Genomic DNA, 24710 nt, shown 5'->3' with positions numbered 1-24710 from the left:
CTGGTGAATTCAAGCCAGCTAATCGCCTCTCTGCGTTACACAACCGCTCGTCTAATCCTAAATTTATCAGGCCGGCGTGCTGTCAGAACAGCTACAGGTTTCACCACGGAGGAGACCGTGCCCCGTGTCGGAACTGGAAGCGTTTTTTCGTGCAACCAGCCCGGCAGATAAGCGGGCACCGCGCTCGGGATCGTGCTGGTGTCCGGGCAGCAGGCACGAAACCACGAGCAGAGCACTCGGGGACCCAACCAGCTCTGCCTGCGTCTCGTCCTCGCCCGTCCTACCGTGCTCATCTGCTCTCCAGGCCAGAAATCGATTCCTAAACTTTAACCAAACTTCAAAGGCTGGGGCCGCCAGCTGGGGCGAGCCATCCTCGCGGCACCACAAAGTCCCCGGGGAACCACAGCACTGGGGCAGCCCCAAGGTAGCCCGTGACTGACTGATGGCCCACTTACCCACCTGCCTGACCACCTACCTGCCCAAATGACCACCTAGTGACCACCTCCCTGCCCAACTGACCACCTACCTGCCTGATTGGCTACTTACCTGCCTAGCTGACTACCTACCAGCCCAGTTGGCCACCTACCTACTTGCTTGACTACCTACCCACCCGATTGACCACCTACCTACCTGACTGACCACCTACCCACCTCCCTCATTGACTACTTACCTACCTGATCGACCACCTACCTCCTTGATTGACCACCTAACCCACCTACCTGCCTGCCCGATTGACTACTTACCTGCCTGCCTGACCACCTACCCGCCTGATCAACCACCTACCTGCCCGACTGACCATCTACCCACCTACCTACCTGCCTGATCAACTACTTACTTACCTACCTGCCTACCTACCTGCCCAACTGACTACTTATCTGCCCGATTGACCACCTACCTGCCTGATTGACCACCTACCCGCCTAGTTACCCGCCTGATTGACCACTTACCTGCCTGATCAACCACCTACCCGCCTAGTTACCTGCCCGATTGACCACCTACCTGCCTGATTGACCACCTATCTGCCAACCTACCCGCCTGATTGACCACCTACCCGCCTAGTTACCTGCCTGATTGACTACTTAACTACCTGCTTGACCACCTACATGCCCCATTGACCACCTACCTGCCCGATTGACCACCTAACCCAACTACCTACCTGCCTGATCGACTACTTACCTGCCTGATCGACCACCTACCTGCCTAGTTACCTGCCTGATTGACTACTTACCTACCTGATCAACTACTTACCTACCTACCCACCTACCTACCTGCCCGATTGACCACCTACCTGCCTAGTTACCTGCCTGATTGACTACTTAACTAACTGCTTGACTACCTACCCACCTGATTGACTCCTTACCTACCTACCCACCTACCTACCTGTCCAACTGACCACCCACCCACCCACCCGATGAGCACCTCCCTGCCCCATCCATCCCCTCCGTTACCCCCTGCCCACCCCCCACCACCTTCATCCCCTCTCCCCCTCCCTCCCCCATCCCACTCCCCCCCCACACACCCCAAATCCCCCTAAATCCCCCCAAACCGCCCCAAAAAAACCCCGATTCCCCCCCACACACCCCCCGGAAGCGCAGCACAGCCCGAATAGGCCCCAACCCAGCCCCACACCCCCCCTGCGGCCTCCTCCCGAGCAGAAATTCGGGGAGGGGGCCCCGAGGCTGGGCCCTTTTATTTTTTTTGGGGGGGTTCCCACCAGCGGCCCGGCCTCAACGCCCCCCACCCCCCTCCCCCGCGGCCCCTCCTCACCTCACGGCCCCCCCCCGCGGCGCGCTGCGGCCGATCCTGCAGCGTTTGGCCCGTTTTGAGGCGTTTTAGCCCCGTTTTTAAGCCTTAAACCCGCCCCCTCCCCGGGGCGCCGCGGGATTTACCTCACGGCCGCCCGCCGGCCCCGCGCGCGCGCTCCCGGCGCTCCCCGCCCCCACCCCCCCCGCCGGGCGCGAGCACGCAGGGCAGGCCCCGCCCCCTCGCCGGCGTCGCCGTGACCACGCCCACCTCCCGTTAGGCCACACCCCCTCGCTACCAAACCACGCCCCCCCATTGCCTGGCCGCACAGCCCCACTCAGCCAGGCCACGCCCCCTTAGCGCTGTAGCTCCGCCCACACCCGCGTGGACACGCCCATTTGTGGGCGTGGCTATAGGGCTCTCACGCCAGAACCCGGAAGTGGCCGGGGGCTGGCGGAGCACGTGGAGGGGCTGGGGCCGGGGCCTCGGGTTTGGGACCGGGACCGGGACCGGGACCGGGACCGGGACGAGGACCCCAGGGCCGCTCCCCCCGCAGCCCAGCGCCTCCGTGTGCCCCCCAGCACCCTCACAGGGGAGCTCCCGACCAAGTCCCGGGTACCGGCGGTGGTTATTTAATTCCCCGCATCCTTGTTTTAATTAAAAGGAGGGATCAGGAGCCCCCAGAAGCATTTTAAATACAGGCAGGTGCCGGAAAATTTCAATATATGTTTGATATTTTAATAACAGGCTGTGCTTCAAGTGCAGACAGGTATTGGGTTGGGGTTAGGGGGCTAGGGGTTAGGGTTAACAGGGCTAGGGGTTAGGGTTAGGGGTTAGGGTCAGGGCACAGCAAAAAACCCAAGCACCCATCACCCAAAGCCAAGGCTGACCCTGGGAGCTCACACCCCAAACACCCGGACACAGCCAGTTTTATGTGAAAAGAGGGAAAATAAAGCAAGGAGCAATCGCCCCAAGGGCTTAACGCCAGCGCAAGGCGAGGTGAGCAGCCGTATAAATAGCACCGTGGGGGTTTTTTTGTTTTTTTTTTGTTTTTTTTAACGGGGCGTTGAGCAAACCTCTCCGCCCCAGCTGGGAGAAAGGTAAGGGTTGCGACACACGCTCCCACCTCCTCCGCCCTCTCTGCGTCACCTCGCCAAGTGGCAGGGTGGGGAGGTGGCTCCCCGCCACGCCGCCGCCGCACCGCCTGGCACCAGCGGAAAAGGCGAGGCACGCCCGGGCCCCCGGGGCACCCTCCTGCCTGTGCTCACACGCTCTGAGGGACACCCTCGGCCGTTTTTCGCTCTTCCTCGTGGCCTTGGTAGGTTGGGAACGGGGTGGGAGGACGAAGGGATGCAATAAGCTCTTGGCAAGCCGCTGCCCACGCTTGCGTGTCGCGTCGAAGCCTCTCTCCGCGAGGGAGTTTTGCTCCTGGAAGGCAGGGGTGAGGCCGGCGGGGTGGTTCGGTGGCAACTCTGCCAAAAAGGTGCTGTCCTGGAGCTGGCTGCATCACAGCACGGCTGCAGAAAGCCCCCTCGCGAAGAAGGTGACGTTCTTCTCCTGGATCTTGTACTGGTAGACCTGGACGACGTCCTGCTCCGTTGACTGCAGCGACAGCCTCTTAATTATTTTGATCTGCAAAGGGAAAGGAAGAGGAACATCAACCTTTGGGCTGCAGCATCCTCACCCTCTGCCCCCCAGCGCCACCAGGGAAGGATGTCACTGTCACAAAATCCATCACACGGTGCCTGGGGACAGTTTATCACCCCTGGGGGCAGCCCCCAGCGACCCCGCTGCCCTCCCAACCCAACAGAGACCACTCCGGGCCAGGCTTGAGATCCGTGGAGGTGATAATTTGAGAAAGTTTCACAGGAACTAGCTATTATCCCTTTGGATCACCGTGGCGCAGGGCCTGGTGCTGGGTAAACCCCTTCCATCCCGCAGAAATGGGAAGTCTCCAGGGGGCAGGACCTCACTGAGACATCCCCACCGCAGCCACAAGGGTCCGGGGGCTCCAGCAAACCCTGGAGACCACGCTGGGGGCTGCAGACCACGCTGCTCCGTTACCTCTCCGTGAATATCTTTGCAGAAGCCGGTGGCCAGCCCCTCTGCCCACAGGATCAGGTCGCTGTGATGACCCAGGGCGGTCCCGAGCAGCTCGTTTTCCTCGTCTGCTCCATCCTCGCCGCTGTGAACCAGCACCACGATGTTCCCCTGGAAGGAGAGAGCCGGGAGGCGCTGAGCCCCTCGCCCACCCGCTGGGGGTGAGGAAGAGGAGGGAGCGAGAGGAAAATGCTCGGGCATCTGCTGGTGTGTCCCCTGCTTCTGGAGTCCCCTGGGATAATAATTATAAGGCACAGACCCCTCTCGGACACACCTTGCTGTCTGTACGCCGTATATCCATGGGGGTGTGTGTGCGCCAGCTCCGTTACAAACCTCCCCAGAGGCTCTGCCTCAGCCCGTGCAGCTTGCCAAGGGCTTAAAATAACACCAAAGCCACAATCAATTAAAATGTACTTGAAGGCTTCGGAACATCTTGGGCAGAAATAGAAGCGTGTTAGCGTGATTTATCTTTTTTTTTTTTTTTAGCTGCTTTGGAGGTAAATATTCCCAGGGAGCTGAACATCCCCTGTCAGGACGTACAGGGCAAACACCCCGACACGATTCGAGGTGGAGAACAACAAAATTTGACGCTGTCTATTTTATTTCTCACTCAGGCAAAGAGAGAAGTGGCCGTGGTGTAAATATTAAAGGATGCATGTGGCTGCAACGAATTTTGGCTGGGTTTTGTCAGAACAAAAGCTGAAGGCTGCTGGAAGCAGAGACCCAGTCCCTCCAACCACAGGAGGAGCTGGAATTTCATCTCTGTCCCCTGCAAGACTCCTCGTCACCTTCCCAAGCTGCCTCTTCCCCCCGTGCACACAAAAATGGGGGTGAGCAGCGACCTCTGGAGAGCTCTTAAAAACGGCATTTTCCACCCCAAAGCTCTGTTGACACATCAGGGGCACGGGGAGCCCTTCCCGCAGCACCTCCGGGGAAACCAGCTGCAAAGAACCTTGCAGGGGGACCCCAGGCTTTGATGCAACCCCCCAAAAGTGGCCTTGGGATGATGATTTGAACTGTCTGGAGGGACAAAGCCTTCCAAAACCCTACCAGGCAGAGGAAGGTAAAGGAGACAAAGCCAGGCTTTGCCTCCAGAGGCTCTGGGATGTTGAAGCACACGGAGGGAGTGTTACCTGGAGCTGAGAGCACACCACGACCCGGCAGTAGTGGATGAAGTCGAGCACGGCCACCGGCGAGGCGCCCAGGCTGAGCAGGACGCTGAGGTCGTCCACCAGCAGCACGGGGCCCTGCCACGAGTCGCCCTCGGCGGGTGTCAGCGAGGTCCGGACGAAGTCAAACAGGGCTTTGAGGTTGGAGGTGCTCCCGCTGGAATTAAAAAGAGACCCTGAGGGATTCTGCCCGCCCTCGCGTCCCTCTCCTCACCCCGCTGACCCAAAAAGGGGATCGCCAGCCCGTGCCACCCCTGCTGTCCCCAACGCTGTGCCACAACTGGGTTCAGTGCCTCCCTGCCAGCCCCTGCACCCGACCCCAAAGGGTTTGGGTTGGTTGGTTGTGAGTTATTTGCGCAAAAAGCCAGCTGGAGAGCTGAAATACGCTTCCTCTGGAGCTACAACGCGCTTGGCAGCGAGGATGGGAGCAGAAATTGCCCCGAAATGCTGGAAAAGGGGGGGCAAAATCCCTCTCTGAGCAGCAGGGAAAGCACAGCAATGTGTTTGGTGCTGGCATTTCCATCCCAGTGTGTGTCCCGGTGTCAAGCACAGCTACTGAGCCCTGGAGGGAAGCTCAAGGGGAGCTTGGTCTCAGCCCAGGGCCTCGCTGCTGCTCCCTGCTTTGGCAGGAACCAGAGGGGAATTGCTCTGCAGCAGAAGAGGGGCTTACCTTAGGAACTGGAGAGGACTGGGCTCTCCCGACGGCTCCTTCTCCCCAAACAAGAGGTCGAGGCAGGACTTGAGGCCCTCCAAGAAGACGAGCTGGCCCCGCTCCCTGGCGGCTGTCAGGCTGACTCCCTGCGGAGAGGAAAACACCACGGCGTGGAGCAAACAGCTCCAGAAAAAGGGTGCAAGCAGATCCAAGAGGATCAGCGAGGCTGTTTGGGATCAGATCTCATCTCACTGAAATAAAGCCACTGCCTCGGTGACTCCTGGAACTGCACGAGCTGGTGGACACCGTCACTTCCCTTCATTTTGCCAGGGGGAAAAAAAGAAATTGCAGTGATTTGGGGTGTGCAAATGAGCTGGAATTGCTCCTGGGAGGACAGCACGGGAGAAAATTCTTATCCAGAGTCAGGGAGAAGACAGGGGCAGGGTGTGGGCAGGTGCTGATTGCTTCCCCTCCTTGGCTAAAGGGTTTTTGCTGCTTTCCAATCATCGCTGTGGCAAGATCGACGCCCTGGCAGCTCCTCAGCACCACCCACGCGCCTGGAGGAGGGCACGAGCTGGGCACCCTGATACCTGGGAGGTGGCAGCACGGCTGGGGAAGCAGCCTCAGCCCTTTGGAGGAGGAAAAGGGGCCACAACAACGAGCTGCAGCCCCGGCTCCTGCTCTCAGCCTGCCTCGAGACGGGGCAAATCCAGCACAAAAAGCCCTGGCACACACACACAGAGGATCCCAACCCGAGGCTCGGTTCACCAATCTCATCCTCCTTTACCACCAAGGGCGGCTTTTGGCAATTCCGCAGCCCCCCAGCTTGCCTCAGCCCCCGTTTTGGGTGAAAATTCGCAACAGGACTCTCAGAAATCAAAACGTTTTTTTGCTCCGTGCAGCAATCCTCAAGAAGCAGCAGCAGCGCTGAGCCAGGGGCCAGGAACCAGAAGCGAGGATGCTGAGAGAGCAGTTCCCTGATTTTTATTTTTTATTTTTTAATTTTTTTTTTTGCTTTTTGCCCTGCTGGGAGCTGCAGGACACTTGGGCACAGAGCTGGGGACGCCGGAGCCGATGGCTCGGAGCAGCTTTTCCCCCAGGAGCTCGAGCACGGTGCCTGGCACGCTCCCAGCACCTCCTTCTGAAGAGGCCCTGGAGGTTTTCCAAGCGTTTCACCTTCCTCCCTCCTTTATTTTTTTTATTTAAATAGATCAGAAAGCAATCCCCAGCACCTGATCGATGAGCTACCCCTGCCAGGGGCTGCTCTGTGAGCACGGAGGGCCCCCCAGGAGAGGAGGTCTGAGCAGATAAGGACGAGGTCCTCTGCAGGAGGATTAACCCCGAGCTCCTGCAGGGCTTAGCAGTTGCCACGGGCTCAGTGCTGATGACAGGGAAGACAGATTTACACCTCTCCCCCTGCCCTGCTGAAATCCTAAGGGGAAGAGATCCCTTCAGGAATTGCTGCCTGCAGCAATTAGGAAAGGGCTCGGAGGCAACGTCCTCGGTCACGGCCAGGGGTGAAGGGCTCCAGACCTGTGCCCAGCCAGTTCCTAACTCGGCCCCAAGTTTGCCCTTCCTGCAGAGGGCTCCAGACAGCAGAATCCAGCTTTGCTGGGTGATAATTCCTGACTAAAACCCCGCGAGGAGCAGGGCAGGGGCGCAGAGCTAACACAAACCTCTTAAACTACTGCAAACCCACACCAACATACCTGGGGCAGGGCTAAGATTTGGGGCAGCCTCACGGCCCTGAGCCCCCGGGGAATTTCTGGAGCCTGCAGGAGTCTCACTGGCACTTAAACCAGTGTCCAAGCTCACTCTTGATACTGGTAATTCAGGAATCGAGGGCAGGGAGGCAGCCCAAAGGAAAGGCAGCTTGGGGCAGCGTGTGGATGGCTCTAACGGGGGAATTTGAGCCCCTCAGTGCTTGATGTTCCTAGGGGAACCTTCCTGGGGGAACCCAGCACGTCCAGGCTCATTTTCCAGCTGGAACCAGGTCCCAGAGATGCAGCACTGGATGAGGTTTAACGCCACCGCACCGCAGCTGCAGCCTACCCGAGCAGCAAGCACCTCAGGGAGCAGCACGGGAAGCCCCCGGCCAGCTCAAAATCGGTGAGAAAAGCGCCCAAAACAGCCAACGGCACCTGCTCGGCCACTAAAAGGCCTGCCACAACAAACGTCCTCGCTGTGGAGCCGCAGCACAGCCTGAAAGCTTTCACCACCTCGCAGCGCCACGCTCCGTTATCGCCCGCAGACCTTATCTCTGGCAACCCGTCCCTTATCGATCGAGCCCGGAGATGCCTTTGAAATTACAGCCCGGCGTGACGGGGGCTGCCAGCTCCACACAGGAGCACAACGGCTCTCACCCACGGCCCTAAAAGCCAAAAAACTCGCCGCTGGCCAGCAAAATATTTGCAGGCGAGAGCTGGCGAGGCAGCGGTCACGAACTCGAGCAGCAGCCACGGTGCAAAGTGCGCCGTGAGGAGGAGATCCAGCGAGGTTTTTCCTGCAGGGCAGCACCTGCAGGGGCAAGCAGAGGTTGAGCAGGCAGTGTCCTCAGTTTTGGGGTCTCGGCGTCGCAGCACAGGACGGGGGAGCAGGCAAGAGCGGGGATAAATGCGTCTTTCCTTTAAAAGAAAGCAAACGTTGTAAAAATGAGGGTGGAACCACGACCTGGCAAGCTGCCCCGGTGCTATTAAGTCTTCCTACAGCCCAGCGTGCTGTCTGGAAGGCCGTAACACCATTAACTGTCCCTCAGAATTCAGCGTGGATCCTCAGGAGCGGGGTGAGGAGAAAAGGAAAAGGTGAAGCCGTTACTGCGGAGGAAGGGCAGGCACAAAAAAAAAAAAAAAACACAAAAAAAATCAGGGAAGCTTCTTCCTGCAAGTAAAAAAGAAGTCGCTGCACTTGGCCAAGAGATAAGGAACTGGTTCTGGGCTGCTGAGAGCTGGCAACGCTGTGGGGAAGTGGGAAATAACACCAGATTTCAATGGGGAGCACAGGACACCGCTGCAAAGTCTGAATCCTGTCCCCCTGGCTCCAGCAGCCCGCAGAGGGAAGGATTTCTGCCTCGGATCTCACCCACGCTGCCGGCTGCGAACGGAGCAAATCCCAAAATTCCACTCATAAACAGGGCTCTGATCCTAAACAGGTCCACGAGCGGAACCACCCTGCCCAAAACCACCCAAGGTGCTTGTTTAGGCAGCGAGCAAAGGCGAGACCTTAGGGAAACCCCGACAGAAATAACCCACGGAGGTCCGACCTCCGGCTGCTCGGGGCTCAGGACGAGCTCACAGCACCCGTCTGCTCTGATTTTTGGGCTCCCCCAGGAGGGAGATGACGCCGCCGCCTATTGCGAGCCCGCACGCACACTGCATGCCAGGAAATTTCCCCACGTGAAGAAACCCACCGAGATGTGGTGCTGCTTTCAGAGCAGACACGGTCAGGGGGTCCCCATCCCTCTCAGCAAGCTCCCCCCAAGGTTTCCTGCTGTCTGCAGGGACTATTTGGTGCTCACAGCGCCTGGTTTGCTCAGCAGGGATGCGCTCTGCAGGGGAAACGCAGGTTCAGCACCTGGCCGAGAGTCACAGCCTCACGTGGAAATGCTTCGTTTGCTCAGTCCCTTTTAATTAGCTCAGGTCTGAGCTCTCAGACCATTCATCTCCCTTTAAAGGGTGAAAACGGAGTATGAGGTGACATACCAAACCAAAATTCCTCCCACGTTTACAGGACTCCAGAGGCCAAGAGCAGCACGCAGATATCATCCTGAATTACGGGTGTTTCAGCCCAAAATGATTCAGGACAACGCAGCCACAGGCCAGAGGATAGAGCCAGCCCTCCTGTGCCATGTGCAGGAGCACAGAGAGGCCCTATGGACACTGCACCAGTGAAATTACACCCACCAGGCTGGGCTTGTCTGGGGAACGCCAGAAAACTCCTCTAAACCTAAAGAAAGCAGGCGGGGGGGTCTGGTGGGGCTGCTGCAGTGAGCATCCTAATCAGACAAGCCTGATCCTAATCCTAAACCTGGCTTTTGTCCTGTACCACATCCCTCTGTTCCCTGCTGCAGCAGCACCAAGCCTGGTCGGCCCCATCAAGACCCGTGAATCTGTGCTCACCTGCAATTCCCATCCCTCATCCTCATTTCTTTCCCCCCAAAAAAACAAAAACTGGGCCTGGAATTACTCACCCGTGCCAGGAGACTTACCAGCTTCTGTGCCACGATGTTGTAGTGACTGAAGGACTGGAGCAGGGCCACGAAGCAAACCTTACAGCCAGCTGGGGGAGAAGACAAAAAAGGCGCGTTATTATTTCGAATTTTTGCAAGCTGCCATTGTGGAGGCACACAAATCACAGCAGCCAGGCTGCAGATCTGTCTGCCAAAGCCTGGAAGTGAGGCAGGTCGAGGCAGCCCCTCCGCTTGCTCGCGGCCGGGCTCCCAATTTTCACCTCTCCGTGGGTTCCCCCGATTTAGGGAAAATTTTAGTCAGCTTAAAAAGAAATGGAAAGAACGGGAAAGAGAGGAAAAAAATAAAAAATGTAGGTCTTTTTTTTTCTGTTTCATGCCATTCTGCCCTGGGATCTCCCTGCACTGTTTGCTGGTCCTGCTGCAAGGAGGCCAGCGGCCGACCATGACACGAACTACTGAAACCGCTGGCGTGCCAAAAAGTCCCTGTTTTGGCTCTCGCAGAGCGAGTGACCTTGTGTGGAATTACACCCAGAACCAGCAACGCTGACGAAGCCACCTCGCTCAAACGTGATTTTGGGGAAAGCCAGCACGTGACGACCCGGCCTTGTGGCTTGGGCACGAACCAGATCCCTGTGCCTGCTCCTCCCTGCCGGGGATTCGTTTTGGAAAACAGGGTGAAGCTGGAGCTGGGGGGCAGGATGCTCTCAGCCCCACAGCACTCAGAGCTGAGTTTCAAGGTGGAGAAGTTTGGTCTGAGCACATCTGCGGGGCCGGCTGCTTTGCCAGCAGAAAGCTGGAGGAGCCCAAGCACCCAGCGCCCTCTCTGCAGGTTGTTCCCAGGTGAAAGGTGAGCCAAAAAGCAATTAGGCAACTCGGCGAACCCTCTGCTTGTTTGTTTGTTGACCCGCTCCCGGCTTATCTACTTGTTCAGTTGTTCCTGCTGTATTTTAATTGTGTTTGTGAAAGGCTTGGTAGCGAAGGAACCGCATTCATCACCTCGCTCTGGGGTGCCCCTGTGATTTCCAGCCTGCCCTGCGCTGATGACGAAACGAGCTGCAGGGAGATGAAGGCTACGGGGCAAGTCCCAAGCGCCCAAGGCTATGGAGCACGTCCCAAAAACAAGCCGGGACTGGGATCCATAAATCCTGACGCCTTGTGCTAATCCAGGGACGCCACGTGCTCTGCAAAACCAGCCTCTGCTCAAGGAGAATCACTGCTCGGGGAAGGAAGCTCCAAGGACCAGGCGAAGACAAGCCCTTGCCTCGCAGAGCCCTGCTGCTCACGTACCTTTGAGGTAGAAGGAAAGGAAATGGTGCACCAGGAAGCTGCCGTCCGTCCTGGTGTCCCGCAGCAGCGTGAATTTGCCCTGGAAAAGAAGAAGCAAAAGAACTGAACAGAGGACGAGAGGCTCCATCTGGGTAGACGAGGTGCCTGCTTGGGTCTGCAGCCAGAGGAGGATCTGCAGGTGATAGAGGAGGCAGAAGCAGCACTGCAGCCACCCATCCGTTTACAAAGGGATGCTGATCCGTGGAGAGGCAGCAGTGGATGCTGAGCTCTCCGTGGAAGCTCTGCCCACCACCTGAAAGCCCTTACGTTGGACTCAGACCCGGCGGGACCCCTCGCTCTGTGCCCACCAAGAAGCTTTCACAGCTTGCTTTCACGCTCCTGGTGCTGGACACCTCCACCACGGGTGGCTGAGAGCAATTTCCACCTCCCAGCTCTCCTCCTCCCTCTGCACAAAGTGGCGCAGGTGACACGGGGACAAGAGCCACCAGATCTGCTCCCTCCCCTGCTCCCACTGTCCCAGGCAGTCCTCCCAGCCCTGCTGAATGTAACCCCAGACCATGTTTGTACCATTTAAATACAGCCACAGGAGCAGAGCTCCCCGCACGAAGTATAAACCTTGTTTTGATCACGCAGGAAATTAATTCAGTTCATCAGCGCGTGCTTGTTATCAGCACCCGTCTCATCAAGGCGCTTGTTGCCATTACAACCTTAGCCAGGATTTCTCTTTAATCAATACAAATCACAGAAGGGTTGTTTTTAATCACAAAGAACTTACCAATGCTTTTTTTTTTTCCAGTCTATTAGAAGAAAAACAAAAAGCCCTTCGCAGCAACAAGCACGCTACCCACAGGCAATTTGCAAGCCATCTACCAGGCAGCTCCCCGATGCCTGACACGTGTTGTGAAGTGGTGCTAATGGAACAGCAAATATATAAACGTGTCTGCACAGGATGCAAGGCAGGACTTCGGGTCCAGAGAGGCTGCTCTGCCCCAGCCAGAGAGCATTTTTCCATGCAAAAAAAAAAAAAAAGGGTGCACCTCAGTGGTCATTACAATAGCAGGAGGCACCACACGGTGGGAATCTCGCCGGGATGCACCCTCAGAGGTGAAGCCTGGAGGGATCTCTGTTAAAATAGCACAAGCTCAAGTGTTCCTTGGTTCAGCTCCTGCTCCATCCCCTCGGACTCCTCTCCTGTATTCAGTCAGCCTGAAGGCAGCCCCACGTCCCTCCTCGTGCCCGCTGAAGCAAAGTCCACCTGACAGCTCTCGGAAAGCTCTGCGCTTCGCTACCACGCACGCTGTGCAGGACACAGTGGGATGCTGCCATGCAGAGCATACATTATTTAGCTTCTTCAAAACTTCCCATTATTGACCTTTTATCCTGCTGATCCTCACTTGGCTGTCGCACTGCAGCTGCTTAGACTGTGCCCAAAACTCTCCATCACCAACATGTACGTGAGGGGTGGGAATGCCCGAACCGTGCACCTCCAGAGGCAGCAGCTGCCCCACAGCTCGTGGGAGTGCATAGTTTGACCCTCATCCCCCACCTGCACATCCTTCTCAAGGCCAGAAATGGCTTGGGATGAAGCACTTTCAAAGGGAAGGCCTTCTTCTTGCAGCACCTTCTCCCTCTGCCTGCCCCTGGTCTCTCCGCACGCTGCTTTCGCGCTCTTTCCACCTGCAGGCTACGAAGCAGAAGCTGCAGCGACTTGTTAGAAACTGCCAAAATCAGTCGGCAGGGCAGCGGCAGATGTCACAAGCGTTCAGTGGTGACATCTCAGATACACCCACGCAGGCAGCAGCTTCTTCCACCTACCAGCCCTGCAGTCAGCACTCGGAAAATGGCGCGGATTTAACCGCGGCGATGCAGAAAATGGAAAGGCAGAGATGGGAAGAGATTTGCAAAGGGCTGGTGCTTTTTAAACGCAGAAGGACACTGATTTCTGGCCAGCCCTTGTAGCCCAGGTGTGGTAGGACATCTGGGTGTGTTGTAGGAAGTCCACATCCCCGGCTGATGGAAGAGCCAACACAAATCTGAGGCAATTCCCCGCACAGATGCCTGGCGCCTCTGCTAGGTTCTGCCTACGCTGCCAAGTCAAAACTCGGGATCTCGAGGCCAAACCTCCTGTCGGTTTTGCTCTTCTGAATTCCCAATTTGCGTCAAGCCCCACTTTGCAGGGCTGCAGCATCAAACCACAATGCCGCTTGGCCACGGTCCTTCCCCCCGATTTTCTCTCTGATTTCCCCATCCATCGAGACCCCCTCCCAGGAAAAGCCCTCCAAGATCATTGGGTCCAACCACCCCCTGCCACCAATGCCACCACCACACCATGTCCCCAAGCACCACGTCCAACCTCTCCTTGAACACCCCCAGGGACGGTGACTCCACCACCTCCCTGGGCAACCCGTCCCGATGCCTGACTGCTCTTTCTGAGCAGAAATGTCTCCTCATTTCCCACCTGAACCTCCCCTGGCACAACTTGAGGCCATTCCCTCTAGCCCTATCCATTTTATCGATGAGAAGAAGCCGACCCCAGCTCCCCACCCCTTCCTTATAGGTATTTACAGAGAGCAATGAGCTCTGCCCTGAGCCTCCTTTTCTCCATACCAAACACCCACATTTCCTTCAGCCACTCCTCACAGGACTCGCAAACTAGCCCAAAAACCCACCCTACGGTGACAAAATAAACGAACAGAGCAGCCTAAAGCAGGCTACATACATCAGAGGGGCTAGAAAACATTTGGGGCAACTCTTTTGCCCAGCCATTTTACGACCACAGCCCCCAGCAGCCCCACGCCCGATGGGGGCAGAAGCCTGGCAGCCCCCTTAGGGGCTGCAGGCGGGGTTGTGGGGACAGAAGGGGCAGAGATGGGGACAGCAGTGACATTGATAGTGGTGATGGGGACAGTGCTTGTGGTGGCAGCGTGGCCGTGCCCGCGCCATGGCGGCCGCCCGCCCGGACTACAACTCCCAGCACCCCCCGCGCCTCCGCCATCACCCCCCCCTTCCCGCCACCACCGCCGCCCCCCTCACCGTGCCCGGGCGCTGAGGGGAGGCGCCCAGGAGCTCGTTGAGCTCCCCCAGCATGGCCGGGGGCTGCCGCTGCCTCCCGCTGCCCTTTACCGGGGCTGTGTGTGCGTGTCGGGGGGGGGACACCACAGCCACGCATGCGGCAGGCGGAGCCCTCTTCTCCCTCCCCTTCCTCCGGTTCCGTGTTCACGGAGGGGAGCGGGGGGGAGGAGGATGGATGAGCCCCCCCCCGCCATTAACGGGGGTCCCCCCGGTGTTAAAATGGCGGCCGGGGAAAATTAGGGGGAAATTAGGGGGAAATCTGTCACAGTTTTGCTGGCGCAGCTGCCCCCAGGAGCTGGGGGTGCCCCACCGCTGGCAGTGCCCAAAGCCAGGCTGGATGGGGCTGGGGGCAGCCTGAGGGCTGGGGGCTCTGAGCACGGCCATGGGGGGGTTTTTGGGGGTCCCTTCGCACCCCGACCCCGCTGTGGTGCCGTGGTTGTGCGGTGCCATCCATCCGCCTGCTGGCAGTGCTCAGCCCCAGGGCTCCCTCAGCCTGCCTCGTGGTCACCTCAGTCCTACAGACCTGCCCCCATCATCCACACCAGTAACGGGACTGGGCCCAGTATCACCCCTGGGGTCCGCCACCAGTGCCGGGACTCCCCCCAGACCCTACACCTCGAGCCACCACCCTCAATACCCGGCCATTCGCCCAAGCCATGGCACATTGGTGGCTTCACGAGGGCTCTCCAATGTCCTCAACACTTCCCAAAAAGTCACCAACACCTCAGGGTGCTGAAGAGCATTTATTTGGGGCTCTCACAGCAGAGCCGACATCATTCCTGGCTTCTTCCCCGAGTAATAACAGCTCATTTACAGCCTGCAGCCGTGAACATCCAAATCACGTAGAGTTATTTTCACCCCCCGCACCTGGATTCGCGTTTTTTGGCACTGAATGTGCTTGCTCCTTATTTACTTTTGTCATTTTTTTTCTCTTTTTTGTAGTATAAAGGAGGATTGCCCGGCTGAGGGAGGCGTGTGGAGCACTGGATGTGCCAAGGGGACTGGAGGAGCTGCGTGGTCCCAGCACTGCCTCGTCTGCTGCGAGCATTAGGGGGCATCAGGAGATGCTGAGAAATGGCAAGCGCCGAGCAAGAGCCAGGAGACCCAAGTCTGTTAGCACAGGGCTAGAAAGAACCACAAATTATCACTATTCAAGGGTTTTGTGGGCTTAGGAGGGTGAGTTGGTAGGAGAAAGGGGCTAAGCCATGGAGGAGAGATCTGAGGGCAACCTGGGAAGCCCCTGAGCTGCAAATTTTGGGGGTTTGGGAGAAGAGTTTTGGGACCACGCAGCGCTCGCCTTAGCCTCAGGCTTCCCCCATCTTCTGGTTTGGGAGAGCTGCAGAAAAGCCAGCGGGCTGCGTGGGGATTTGGTCGAGCCGCTGCAGCTCTTCTTCCCCCTTTATTTTTGATGTTTATTTGTGTGTTATCTGTAAAATTTGCCACCCTATTCCCCAACCCTTTTCAGAGAACGTAGGCACAGACTGGGTGAGGCCCCCAGACCCCGAGATACCCCCCCTGCCACCTCTCTCTGCTGCAGTAAACCCACTTTTTGGGGTCAGCCCCGTGCTTCCTGCCTTTTAACCAGTTGCAGAGCTGTGAAAGGGCTTCCTCTCCTTCCCTTGGACGGCTTCCTCGCTGTAGGAGCTTCAGCTGAAAGCTGCTTTAACAGCCCGCATCGCTTGGGCTTTTGTTTTCCTACCCTTTTCAGAGCGCTGGGAACCCGGCTCCGCTCTCGGGGCGTGGGGAACCAGCTCCGGCCGGGCTCCCTGCCTTAACTCCCTCGCTTCCCTTTGCCTCCTGTCCTCCCAGCCCTTGGGGTTTGGCTCACAGAGGGATTTGGCAGAGCCGGGAGCTGTTCCTACCTCAGGGCTCTCCCATGTGCTGGGAGAGCCCTGATCGGGGCGTTTTCTGGCCACCTTTTTGCCTGCACCGTCACGTTTCTCTCCCCGGAGCGCTTCCCTTCCAGCTCCTCCAGGAGCCGCAGAGCCTTCCATTTGTGAATGAAACATAAAATCCTGCCTTTTTTTGCTTTTGTGGCGTTTGCAATGCAGCAAACCTTGCACCTATGGCATCGAGGAGCCGTGTGGCACCCGTAGGTAACCGTGCTGCTTACCGTTAAGCCATGTGGGACCAAAACGAGTGGCAAAAAAAGCAATTATTCACCAAAAAAAAATAAAACAACACTAAAACACATCAAAACACTTCACCGTGCGGCGTTTGAAGCAATTCCCAAGAGCACGGTGGGGAGGGTTAACTGAAATCACCGGGCTCCTTGGTGTGAGCGTGTGGGAAGAGAGATTTTTTAGGGAGAAAACCTTTGCTTTACCTCCCCTGATGATCCCGAGCTGCCCGGGGTGTTCCCAAACAAAATCAAAGTGCTGGGCAGCCAAAGGAGCATGAAGGATCATTAGGGCTTCGGGGCCAGGAGAGGTTAACGAGCAAGAAACAGGGCTCGGCCCTGCCGTGGCAGAAAGCAGCTGGAGGGAATAATGCACGAGGGTTGGGTTCAGTTTCCAGGTCATTTTACAACTGGAAGCAAACTCCCCGGGGCCTTTTCCAGCTCCGAGGAGCCCCCCAGGGACGTGATGGCACAGACACCTCCACGGGGATCAAACGGGGGCACCGAGCCCAGCGTCGCCTCCGTTGCTTTGTGCTGTCTGCCCAGCGGCTTGTCTCCATCTGCCGGCTCTTTGCGGTGGAATTGTGAGCTCCCTGAAGCACGGCCCGTGTTTCCCTGCTGCCTTTTGGTCTCACCTAGCAAAAAGGAGAGCTTGGCCCCGAGCCGGGGCTCCCGGATCAGGTCTCAGGTGCCTTCAGCCAGTTTTCTGAGGATAAAGCTCAGAAAATCCCTCTCCAAGCCACGTACACTGCTTATTATTCTCATTTACCCCAATTAATGCTCTCTGGGTGGAGAGCACCTCCCTTATTCATTGCAGCTGGCGTGTTTAGGGCTGGTTTTACCAAACCTTTGAGTGCTCAGCCCCTTGTTTGCCATCCCCTCCCTCCTCCTGCTGTCGTTGCCCTTTCTGCTTTCTATTCCCATCTCGATTTGGCCGGTCGGATTCCCCCACGTGCCTGCGCCCCCCGTGTGGCTGTCCCTGGTGATCCGACCTCGTTCCCACTTTCTGCCGACCTTTTTCCCGAGCCCGAGGGCAGCGAGGAGCCGGCGACGGATCCAAGCCTGTTCCTGGGGCATTTCCTTTTGGGTTTGCTGCTCGCGGCGCTCCTCTGAAGCCCTGCCAGCGCCCCTAAAGCCTCACCCAGGCTCTCAGCCCATTTGTCTTTGGCTTCTTTGCCTTCCACATCCCTTCACGAGGGCCAGGAGCGAGCTCAGGCCGTGCTCAGCCTCCTCCTCGCCTCCTGCCTCTCCCCTCATCCCAATCCCTGCAGGTCCCCCCGGCCCCGCAGCTGGAAAGCGGCGACGGAGCGGGGTGGGAGCCTCGCTGGCATCAGCAAACACAGCCACAGCTGCTCTCCCCACGCTCAGCAGCGCTCAGTTTTTGCCCAGCTAAGAGGATTTTCCTTTCCTCCTCTCGGTTCAACCCGGCGCGGGCTCGGTTTCGCGCGGGGTTTGCTCCCTGTTAGGCTGGGATCAAGGAATAATCGGTGGCATCCCCCTGTCCGTGGCCACCAAGGTCCCCACACATCACCTGGGGGCTCCCCTTAGCAGCTGAGATGCCCTGGGGTCCCCAGGAGCCCCCCCCCCCGTGTGTGCATTTAGGGCTGGATGGGGTTTTGGCAGCTCCTGGAGACGGTCCAGGAGGCCGAGGAGGGTTTGGGATCGGTCCCACCAGCCCGACCTCCGTGCCCCTTACGCCATCGGGATTATGGCCAGCCCGAGGGAAGAAAGGCTCCTTGTCTCCACGCTGCTCCCGGGACGTGTCCGAGGGAGAAAAGGGGACGAGGGAAGGGATGAGGACAAACGTGGCTCCCGTGCCAGCCCCCTCTCCTCGTCCCGTGTCCCGTGCCAGCCGTCACCCGGCCACAAAAAGCCACCCCCCCCTAAAAGGAAACGAGCGAGGCATTTAAATTTAATGGCCATCCCCGAGCTCCCCATTTAACGGGGTTGGGTCTCTGGGTGTGCTGGGAGGAGGCTACGGGGATGGAAAAAGTCACGGGGCTCCTCGGTCCTCCGGCAAACCTCGGGGCAGGCAGCGGGATGGGGACGTGGCAGCGGCCGGAGGGGAAACTGAGGCACGGCGAGGGATGAAAACCCCGGAGCGAGAGGGGCACCGGGGTGAGAGAGCTTTGGGGAGGTGAGAGGGCTCCGAAATGGGGCCGTGCCGAGCCAGCTCCCGGGCGTTAATCCCCCAAAACGGGGCTGGGAATTAATTAATTAACCCTCCAGCGGCCGATGGCGAGCGCCACGAGCAGCCAAAAGGCGACGAGCCGCAGCCTGAGCGCTGCCCGGCCCCGGGGAGCTCACCTCGAGCACGGCACGCTGATAATCACATCTTGATTAATTGCTTAATTTATTCTCTCTCCCCCCCAAGGAACCAGCCAGATCCTCTCCGGCAGGGAGCGGGCAGGGAGCTACGGAGCCGCGTCCCCCCTGCGAGCCCGGGTGGAAATTGGGGGGGTTTCCTGATTTACACCACCAGCAGCGTGGCCAACGCCACCGTGGAAAAGGGAAGGGAAAGGTTTAGGGTTAAGGTTAGGGTTGGGGTTGGGGTTGGGGTTGGGGTTGAGGTTAGGGTTGGGGTTGGGGTTGGGGTTAGGGTCAGGATTGGGGTCGGGGTTAGGGTTGGGTCGGGATTGGGGTTGGGGTTGGCGTTGGGGTTGAGGTTGGGGGTGGGATTGGGGTTGGGGTTGGGGTTGGGATTGGGGTTGAGGTTGGGGGTGGGATTGGGGTTGGGGTTGGAGTTAGGGTTAGGGTTGGGGTTGGGGTTGATGCTAGGGTTGGGGTTAGGGTTAGGGTTGAGGTTGGGGTTAAGGTTAGGGTTGGGGTTGGGGTTAAGGTTAGGGTTGGGGTTGATGCTAGGGTTAGGGTTGGGGTTGGCGTTAGGGTTGGGGTTGGGGTTGAGGTTGGGGTTGGGGTTGATGCTAGCGTTGGGGTTAGGGTTGGAGTTAGGGTTAGGGTTGGGGTTGGGGTTAGGGTCGGGATTGGGGTTGGGGCTAGGGTTCCTGTTAGGGTTAGGTTTAGGGTTAGTTTTAGCATTAAGGTTGGGTTTGGGGTTGAGGTTAGATTTAGGGTTAGGGTTAGGGTTGGGTTTGGGGTTGAGGTTAGGGTCAGGGTTAGCAGCCGCAACGTGTGTTGGGAGAGCGCAGACACCGGCAAGAGAGGCTTAAGTTTAAAAAAAAGAAAACAAAAAAACTTTTATTTCAACATCTCCCCTTTTTTCTTTTTCTTTTTTTTTTTTTTTTGACGTTTTGACTCATATTTCAAAAAAAAAAAAAAAAGCGGGGTGGTTGGGGCTGCGGGACGGGGGGAAAAAAAAAAAAAAAACAAAAAAAAAACCAAAAAAGTACAAAAAAAAAAAAAAAAAACAAAAAGTGGCGCGGTAACAGCAGAGGCTTAGAAACCACGGCGCGGAACGGAGCCAAGCGGCAGGACACGGAGCACGAAGCACACACCCCAAGGACACGGCGCTGCCCGCGCTGTCCCCCTGTACAAAACACACCAAAGCATGCCACGGGCGGGGAGACGGGGGGGACACGGGGAGGCCAGCCTGGTTTAGGGTGTCCCCCCCCGGTCCCTAAGCCAGGTTGTTGTGCAGGCAGGGCACCCCGCAGCCCCCCGGCTCGCCCCCTTTGCCGGTTTCTGGCGGGGCCGGCGCGGCGCTGGGGATGCTCGGCGGCTCCTCGTCCTTCAGGCAGGATTTGAGGGAGTCCTGCAGCTTGTGGGGGGCGTTGGGGTCGTCCTAGAGAGAGAAAGAGAGAGGAAGGAGGGCTGGGTTTGGGGATTTTGGGTGGGCAGACCCCCACGGAGCACCCCAAGGCGCGCTCCCCTCGGCTCCCGGTGCCCAAAACCCCCAGCACCCCAATTCTGGGCACCTCCAGCGTTGGGCACCCCCATCCCGAGCCCCTCTCCTCCCTTCTCTCCCCCCACTCTCACCCTTTTGGGGTTTCAAACCTTTTCCCTCGTGCTGTCCCCGTTCCCTGGCAGAGCCCCTCTCCGTCCCCTACCCCCTTTTTAGGCACGGAAAGGCCCCCACCTCCCCGGCGTGCCGCCACCACCACCTCACCCCCCTCCCCTTTCCCACACCCCCAGCCCCTTGTAGGGCACCGAGGGGAATAAAAAAATCCCCCAGAAGGAATCCTGGTGGCTTTGAGCCCACGGGAAGGGCAGACAAAAGGGTTTCAACCCATCCCTGCTCGTTCCCAGGCGAGCCCCCGGCACCTCCAGCACCCAAAATCGTGCCCACCACGCACCGCCGCGTGTGTCCCCCCCCCCCAGGACAAGCAGCGACCCCAGGCAGCGCTGGCAGGAGCCCCGTGGGGTGGGATTTATTGCATTTTGTTATTAATTTATTGCATTTTGTTATTGATTTATTGCATTTTGTTCTATCCTCCGCTCCTGGTGCCGCCGCACCCCAAAAAAAAAAAAAAAAAAACCCTTCCTGGGGTGTCCCCCTCTCCCCCCCCTTGCTGTCCCCTCCGGTTTGGGGATCACGCAGCCCCAAATGGGCACGGAGGGGACGGGGGCACAAGAAGCGGGAGCCTCCTGCCGGGTGGGGGGGGGTCTCTCACAGGCACTACGGGTGCTAAAATCGGGTCGAAAGACGGGGAAAACGGCTCAGGCCCGGGCTGGGGGGGCTCCGCGCTCCTCCCGCGGCTCGCAGGCGGCGAGGCACTTGGCGTCTCTCTGTGGCAAGCCGAAAAAAGCGGCGGTGGTGGGACCAAAACCCACAAAACCCCAAAAAGCCCAGCAGCACGGGGACCCCCCCCCCCCCCCCGGTGTCCCCCGAGCATCCTTACGTTTGGGTGGGAGCCCTCGGCGATGGTGGAGAGGGAGAAGTTGTCGTTGTGCAGCTCGGACGGGGTGCGGTATCTGCCGGGGGGGGAGCAGTGCCATGGGGTTTTTTTTTTGGGGTGGGGGTCCCCACGGAGTGATTAGGGGGAGAATGGGGTCTTTGGGGGTGCCCCCAGGTGGAGGGAGCGACGGGGGCAGGCAGGAGTCACGGCCACGGAGGGGGACGCGAGGGCTGGCAGGAGTTTTGCTGCTAATTACACTTGGCCCAGGCAAACGCTAATTAACAGTTCATTAGGGACCCGCGCCGGGAGCGCTTTCTCCTCGCCTGGCTCCGGGGACACGGGGGAAAAGTGGCTGGGGACGGGGTGAGGGGACAGGACCCCGACCTTCACCCACCCCACAGCATCTCCAGAGGGGCGGTGGCAGCCTCCCCCACCCCCCCATGACCCCAAAACCCCATCACACCCCCTCCCCAACCCAGTGCCCCCAGTTCCCAGTGGGGCAGATGAACTGGAACCAGTAGAGGCTCAAAAAGGATTAACCACGCAGCAGCAGCAGCAGCATTTCTACCACCGACCCCAACCCCGTGCCACCCCAAAAGCACGCGGGGACGGGCGCTTTGGGGGACGCGAGGGGTTTTGGGGTCGTGTCGTGTGTCCCCCCCGTGCCACCCCGCTCACTTGGTCTTGCGCAGTTTGCTGTTCTCCGTCCGGAGCAGGTAGAGCTTCTTGGCGAAGCAGACGGTCAGCATGAAGAGCAGCAGCAGCACCAGGGCGGCCGAGCCCACGGCCACGCACAGCACCTGGAAGTCGGTGACGATGGCCTCGCAGCGCGTCCCCTTGTGCCACGTGTAGTCCTGCGTGTTGCACCTACGAGGGGACGCGGTCAGGGTCCCGTCCTCCCCCCCCCTTCCCCAAAAAACCCCAACACGCACCCCAAATCCCCCCCCCGGGGGGCTCCGGGTGCAGCTGACATCTGCGGATTACGGCAACCGGTGAGGATGGGATTAGTGCGTGACCCCACAAGGGGATGGCACCGGGGGGATTCCTGCCCCAAAGGCAGCGTGGCCCCGCAGGGACAGCCCTGCTGGAGCCCTCCCCGTGTCCGTCTCCCCCCCCCCTTGTGCCAATCCCGACAGGCGCCGCGGCCGGAGCCTCGTCCGCGCAGCCCTGACCCAATTCCTGCCTGGATGCAGCGGGCGATGGAGAGCCCCCGGCCCCCGGCGTGGCCTTGGGGAAGGGGACACGGCCCCATAGAAGGCGACACGGCCCCATGGAAGGCGACACGGGCCAGCTATGGGGCACCCAACCATCACCCCAAACCCTGCACCCTCCTCCGGGATGCTGCTGGGGGTCTCCCCGACGTCTTCCACGGGGACGTGCCCCCCCCCTAAGATGTGCCGCATCCCGGGGCGAAGCAACCCCCCCGTCACCCCAATCCCTACCTGCAGAAAGCCCCGAGGCCCTCCAGCAGGTAGCACTGGCCGCCGTTGTGGCAGTAGCTGGGGACGAGGTCGCAGACGGAGCGGCAGGAGCCGTTGTGCCTCACGAAGCCGCTCCGGCACTCGCTGCCGTTCTCCGGCACCAGGCGCTCCCCGGGCCGCGGCGCTGCTGGGGGGCTGCCCCCGTTGGCACCGGGGGGTTTCGGTGGTGGCCGGGGGCTGGCTCGGGGTCCCCGCGGTGCCTGGGGGACGCGGGGCACGGCCGAGGGGGGCGGCCGGTAGCCGTTCTCGTCCTCCAGACCCCCGTCTTCCTCCTCATCCTCCTCATCATCCTCCTCCTCATCCAGCTCATCCTCCTCGTCCTCCTCCTCTTCGTCGCCCTCGGCGTAGAAGGAGGTGGTGGGGTAGAAATCCGACTCGTCGAAGGGCGTGAAGTCGTCGTAGAGCTCGTGGAGGCCCCACGGCGTGGCCCCGCCGCCCGGCTCCCTCCGAGCCGCGCCGCCGGCCCCCCGGCCACCCCCCAACCCCTCGGCGCCCTCGAAGAGCTCGTAGTAATCCACGTCGATGATTTCGGGGGCCGGAGGCTCGGCCGTGCCCGGCGGCGGCGTTGCGGCCGTGCCGGGCTCCAGCACCTCCAGCCAGGTCCTCTCCGTACGGCCACGAGCCCCTTGCGCCGGGGCCGGGCTGGATGAGGCCGACCAAAACTCCTGCCCCGAGTCCCCCAACCCCGGGGCCGAGCCCCCGGCCGCCAGCAGCAGCTCGGATTCGGCCGAACCGGTGCCAAAAGCGGGGCTGGGGAGGCCGGGGACGCTCGGCGGGGAGGCCGGGAGCCCCCCCGGCGGCGAGGCCTTCGTGGGGTGCTCGCCGCTGCCGGCCTCTTCGGGGCTCCCGATGGCCACCCTGCTGCTGTCACCGGGCCAGGTGACACCGGTGGCCACCTCGTTGTCCTCGGCCGAGCCGGGCGTGGGGGGCAAGGCGCTGGCGTCGCCCTCCCCACCGCCACCGGCGGCGGCGCAGCCCGGGCACCCCAGCGCCGGGTGGGTGGTGGAGGCCGTGCCCCCCCCGGGGGGCTCTAGCTGGGGTCCCCGCGGGGTCTCGCCGGCCGCTGGGACCCCCCCGGGGTTGGTGCTGTTGTTGCTGGGGGTCCCCGGGGGGGCTCTGTTTGCCGGGTCCCTCTCCGGGGAGCCGCCCCCCCCCCAGGCTCTGCCTTCAGCCTCGCTGCCATTATGGGGGGGCCACTGGGGCGCTGCGGGGAGCACAAGGACACGGCGGTGTCAGGGGGGGTCCCGAGCACCCCCCGGGATCCACCTCGCACTGGGAGCCCCCCCCCAGGCTGTGACACCCCCGGGGGTCCCCAGCATCGCCCCTGCTGCCCCCAGTCCCCCCCCTTACGAGGGGATCCAGCCCTGCAGAGGGGATCCCGCCCCTGCAAGGGGATCCAGCCCCCACCCCCAGGCACATAACGGGATCGTGCCCCCCCCCCCAGGCAAGGGGATCCAGTCCCTGCCAGGGGATCGACTCCCTCCGGGGGGGGGCTCCGGATCCTGTAGAGCGCATCCCAGCCCCTAAAACGGACCCCGATCCCCCCCCCATAGCGGATCCCAATCCCCCCAGTGCAGATCCCAATCGCCCTATAACGGCCCCCAACCCCCCCATAGCGGACCCCAGCCCCCTAAAAAGGACCCAAGCCCCCCCATACCAGCCCCCAGCCCCCTATAACGGACCCCAGCCCCCCCATAACAGACCCTAGCCCCCCCATACCACCCCCCAACCCCCTATAACACCCCCCAGCCCCCCCCCACACCACCCCCAACCCCCCCCTTGTCCCCCCACCCCCCCCCCACCCATCCGCAGCCCCCCCCCGGCCCCTGCCCATCCCCGAGAGCCTCGGGGGCCGCCCCCCTCCCTCCCACAGGTGGGCTCAGCCCCACCGACCCCCACCCTTGGGCAGGGGGGGGGGGGGATACGGTGGGACCCCCCCCCCGGTGTGTGTCCCCCCCCCGGTGTCCCCGCACGTACCGGGCGCGGCGGGGCCGATCGCGGCGAGCAGCAGCAGGGCGAGGGCGGCTCGGGGCGGGGGGGCCATGGCGGCATGGATGGGGCCACGGCACCGCCACCGGCACCGGGAACCGGCACCGGGAACCGGG

The 24710-nt window shown here is 60.1% G+C and overlaps 3 protein-coding genes across 4 annotated transcripts in view; all 3 read right to left on the bottom strand.

The window, feature by feature from the left end:
- The window catches only part of SCAP (SREBF chaperone), a 46708-nt gene extending 44795 nt beyond the window's left edge, over positions 1-1913 (bottom strand). The window contains exon 1 of one of the 2 annotated variants that reach the window (XM_082752384.1): positions 1890-1913. The gene's annotated coding sequence lies outside the window, so the exon portion shown is untranslated. Of the gene's footprint in view, positions 1-1767; positions 1851-1889 lie in introns of those variants that run through there. The other variant, XM_082752383.1, reaches the window with a different exon arrangement.
- Positions 1914-2469: 556 nt separating this feature from the next.
- On the bottom strand, positions 2470-14461 carry ELP6 (elongator acetyltransferase complex subunit 6). The gene is made up of 7 exons (XM_082752416.1): positions 14171-14461; positions 11138-11216; positions 9869-9939; positions 5683-5810; positions 4977-5169; positions 3808-3954; positions 2470-3375 (listed from the first exon to the last, which is right to left on the bottom strand). The coding sequence occupies exons 1-7, from the start codon at positions 14222-14224 to the stop codon at positions 3250-3252; spliced, it is 798 nt and encodes a 265-aa protein (XP_082608542.1). The 5' UTR covers positions 14225-14461; the 3' UTR covers positions 2470-3249.
- Positions 14462-19882: 5421 nt separating this feature from the next.
- CSPG5 (chondroitin sulfate proteoglycan 5) lies at positions 19883-24710 on the bottom strand. Its single transcript, XM_082752402.1, has 5 exons — positions 24583-24710; positions 22567-23809; positions 21803-21991; positions 21128-21200; positions 19883-20070 (listed from the first exon to the last, which is right to left on the bottom strand). The coding sequence occupies exons 1-5, from the start codon at positions 24647-24649 to the stop codon at positions 19906-19908; spliced, it is 1737 nt and encodes a 578-aa protein (XP_082608528.1). The 5' UTR covers positions 24650-24710; the 3' UTR covers positions 19883-19905.

The sequence above is a fragment of the Aythya marila genome (genome assembly GCF_965140915.1).
Source record: "Aythya marila genome assembly, chromosome: 2".
Lineage (NCBI taxonomy): Eukaryota > Metazoa > Chordata > Aves > Anseriformes > Anatidae > Aythya > Aythya marila.
This window is presented reverse-complemented; position numbering and strand designations above follow the sequence as displayed.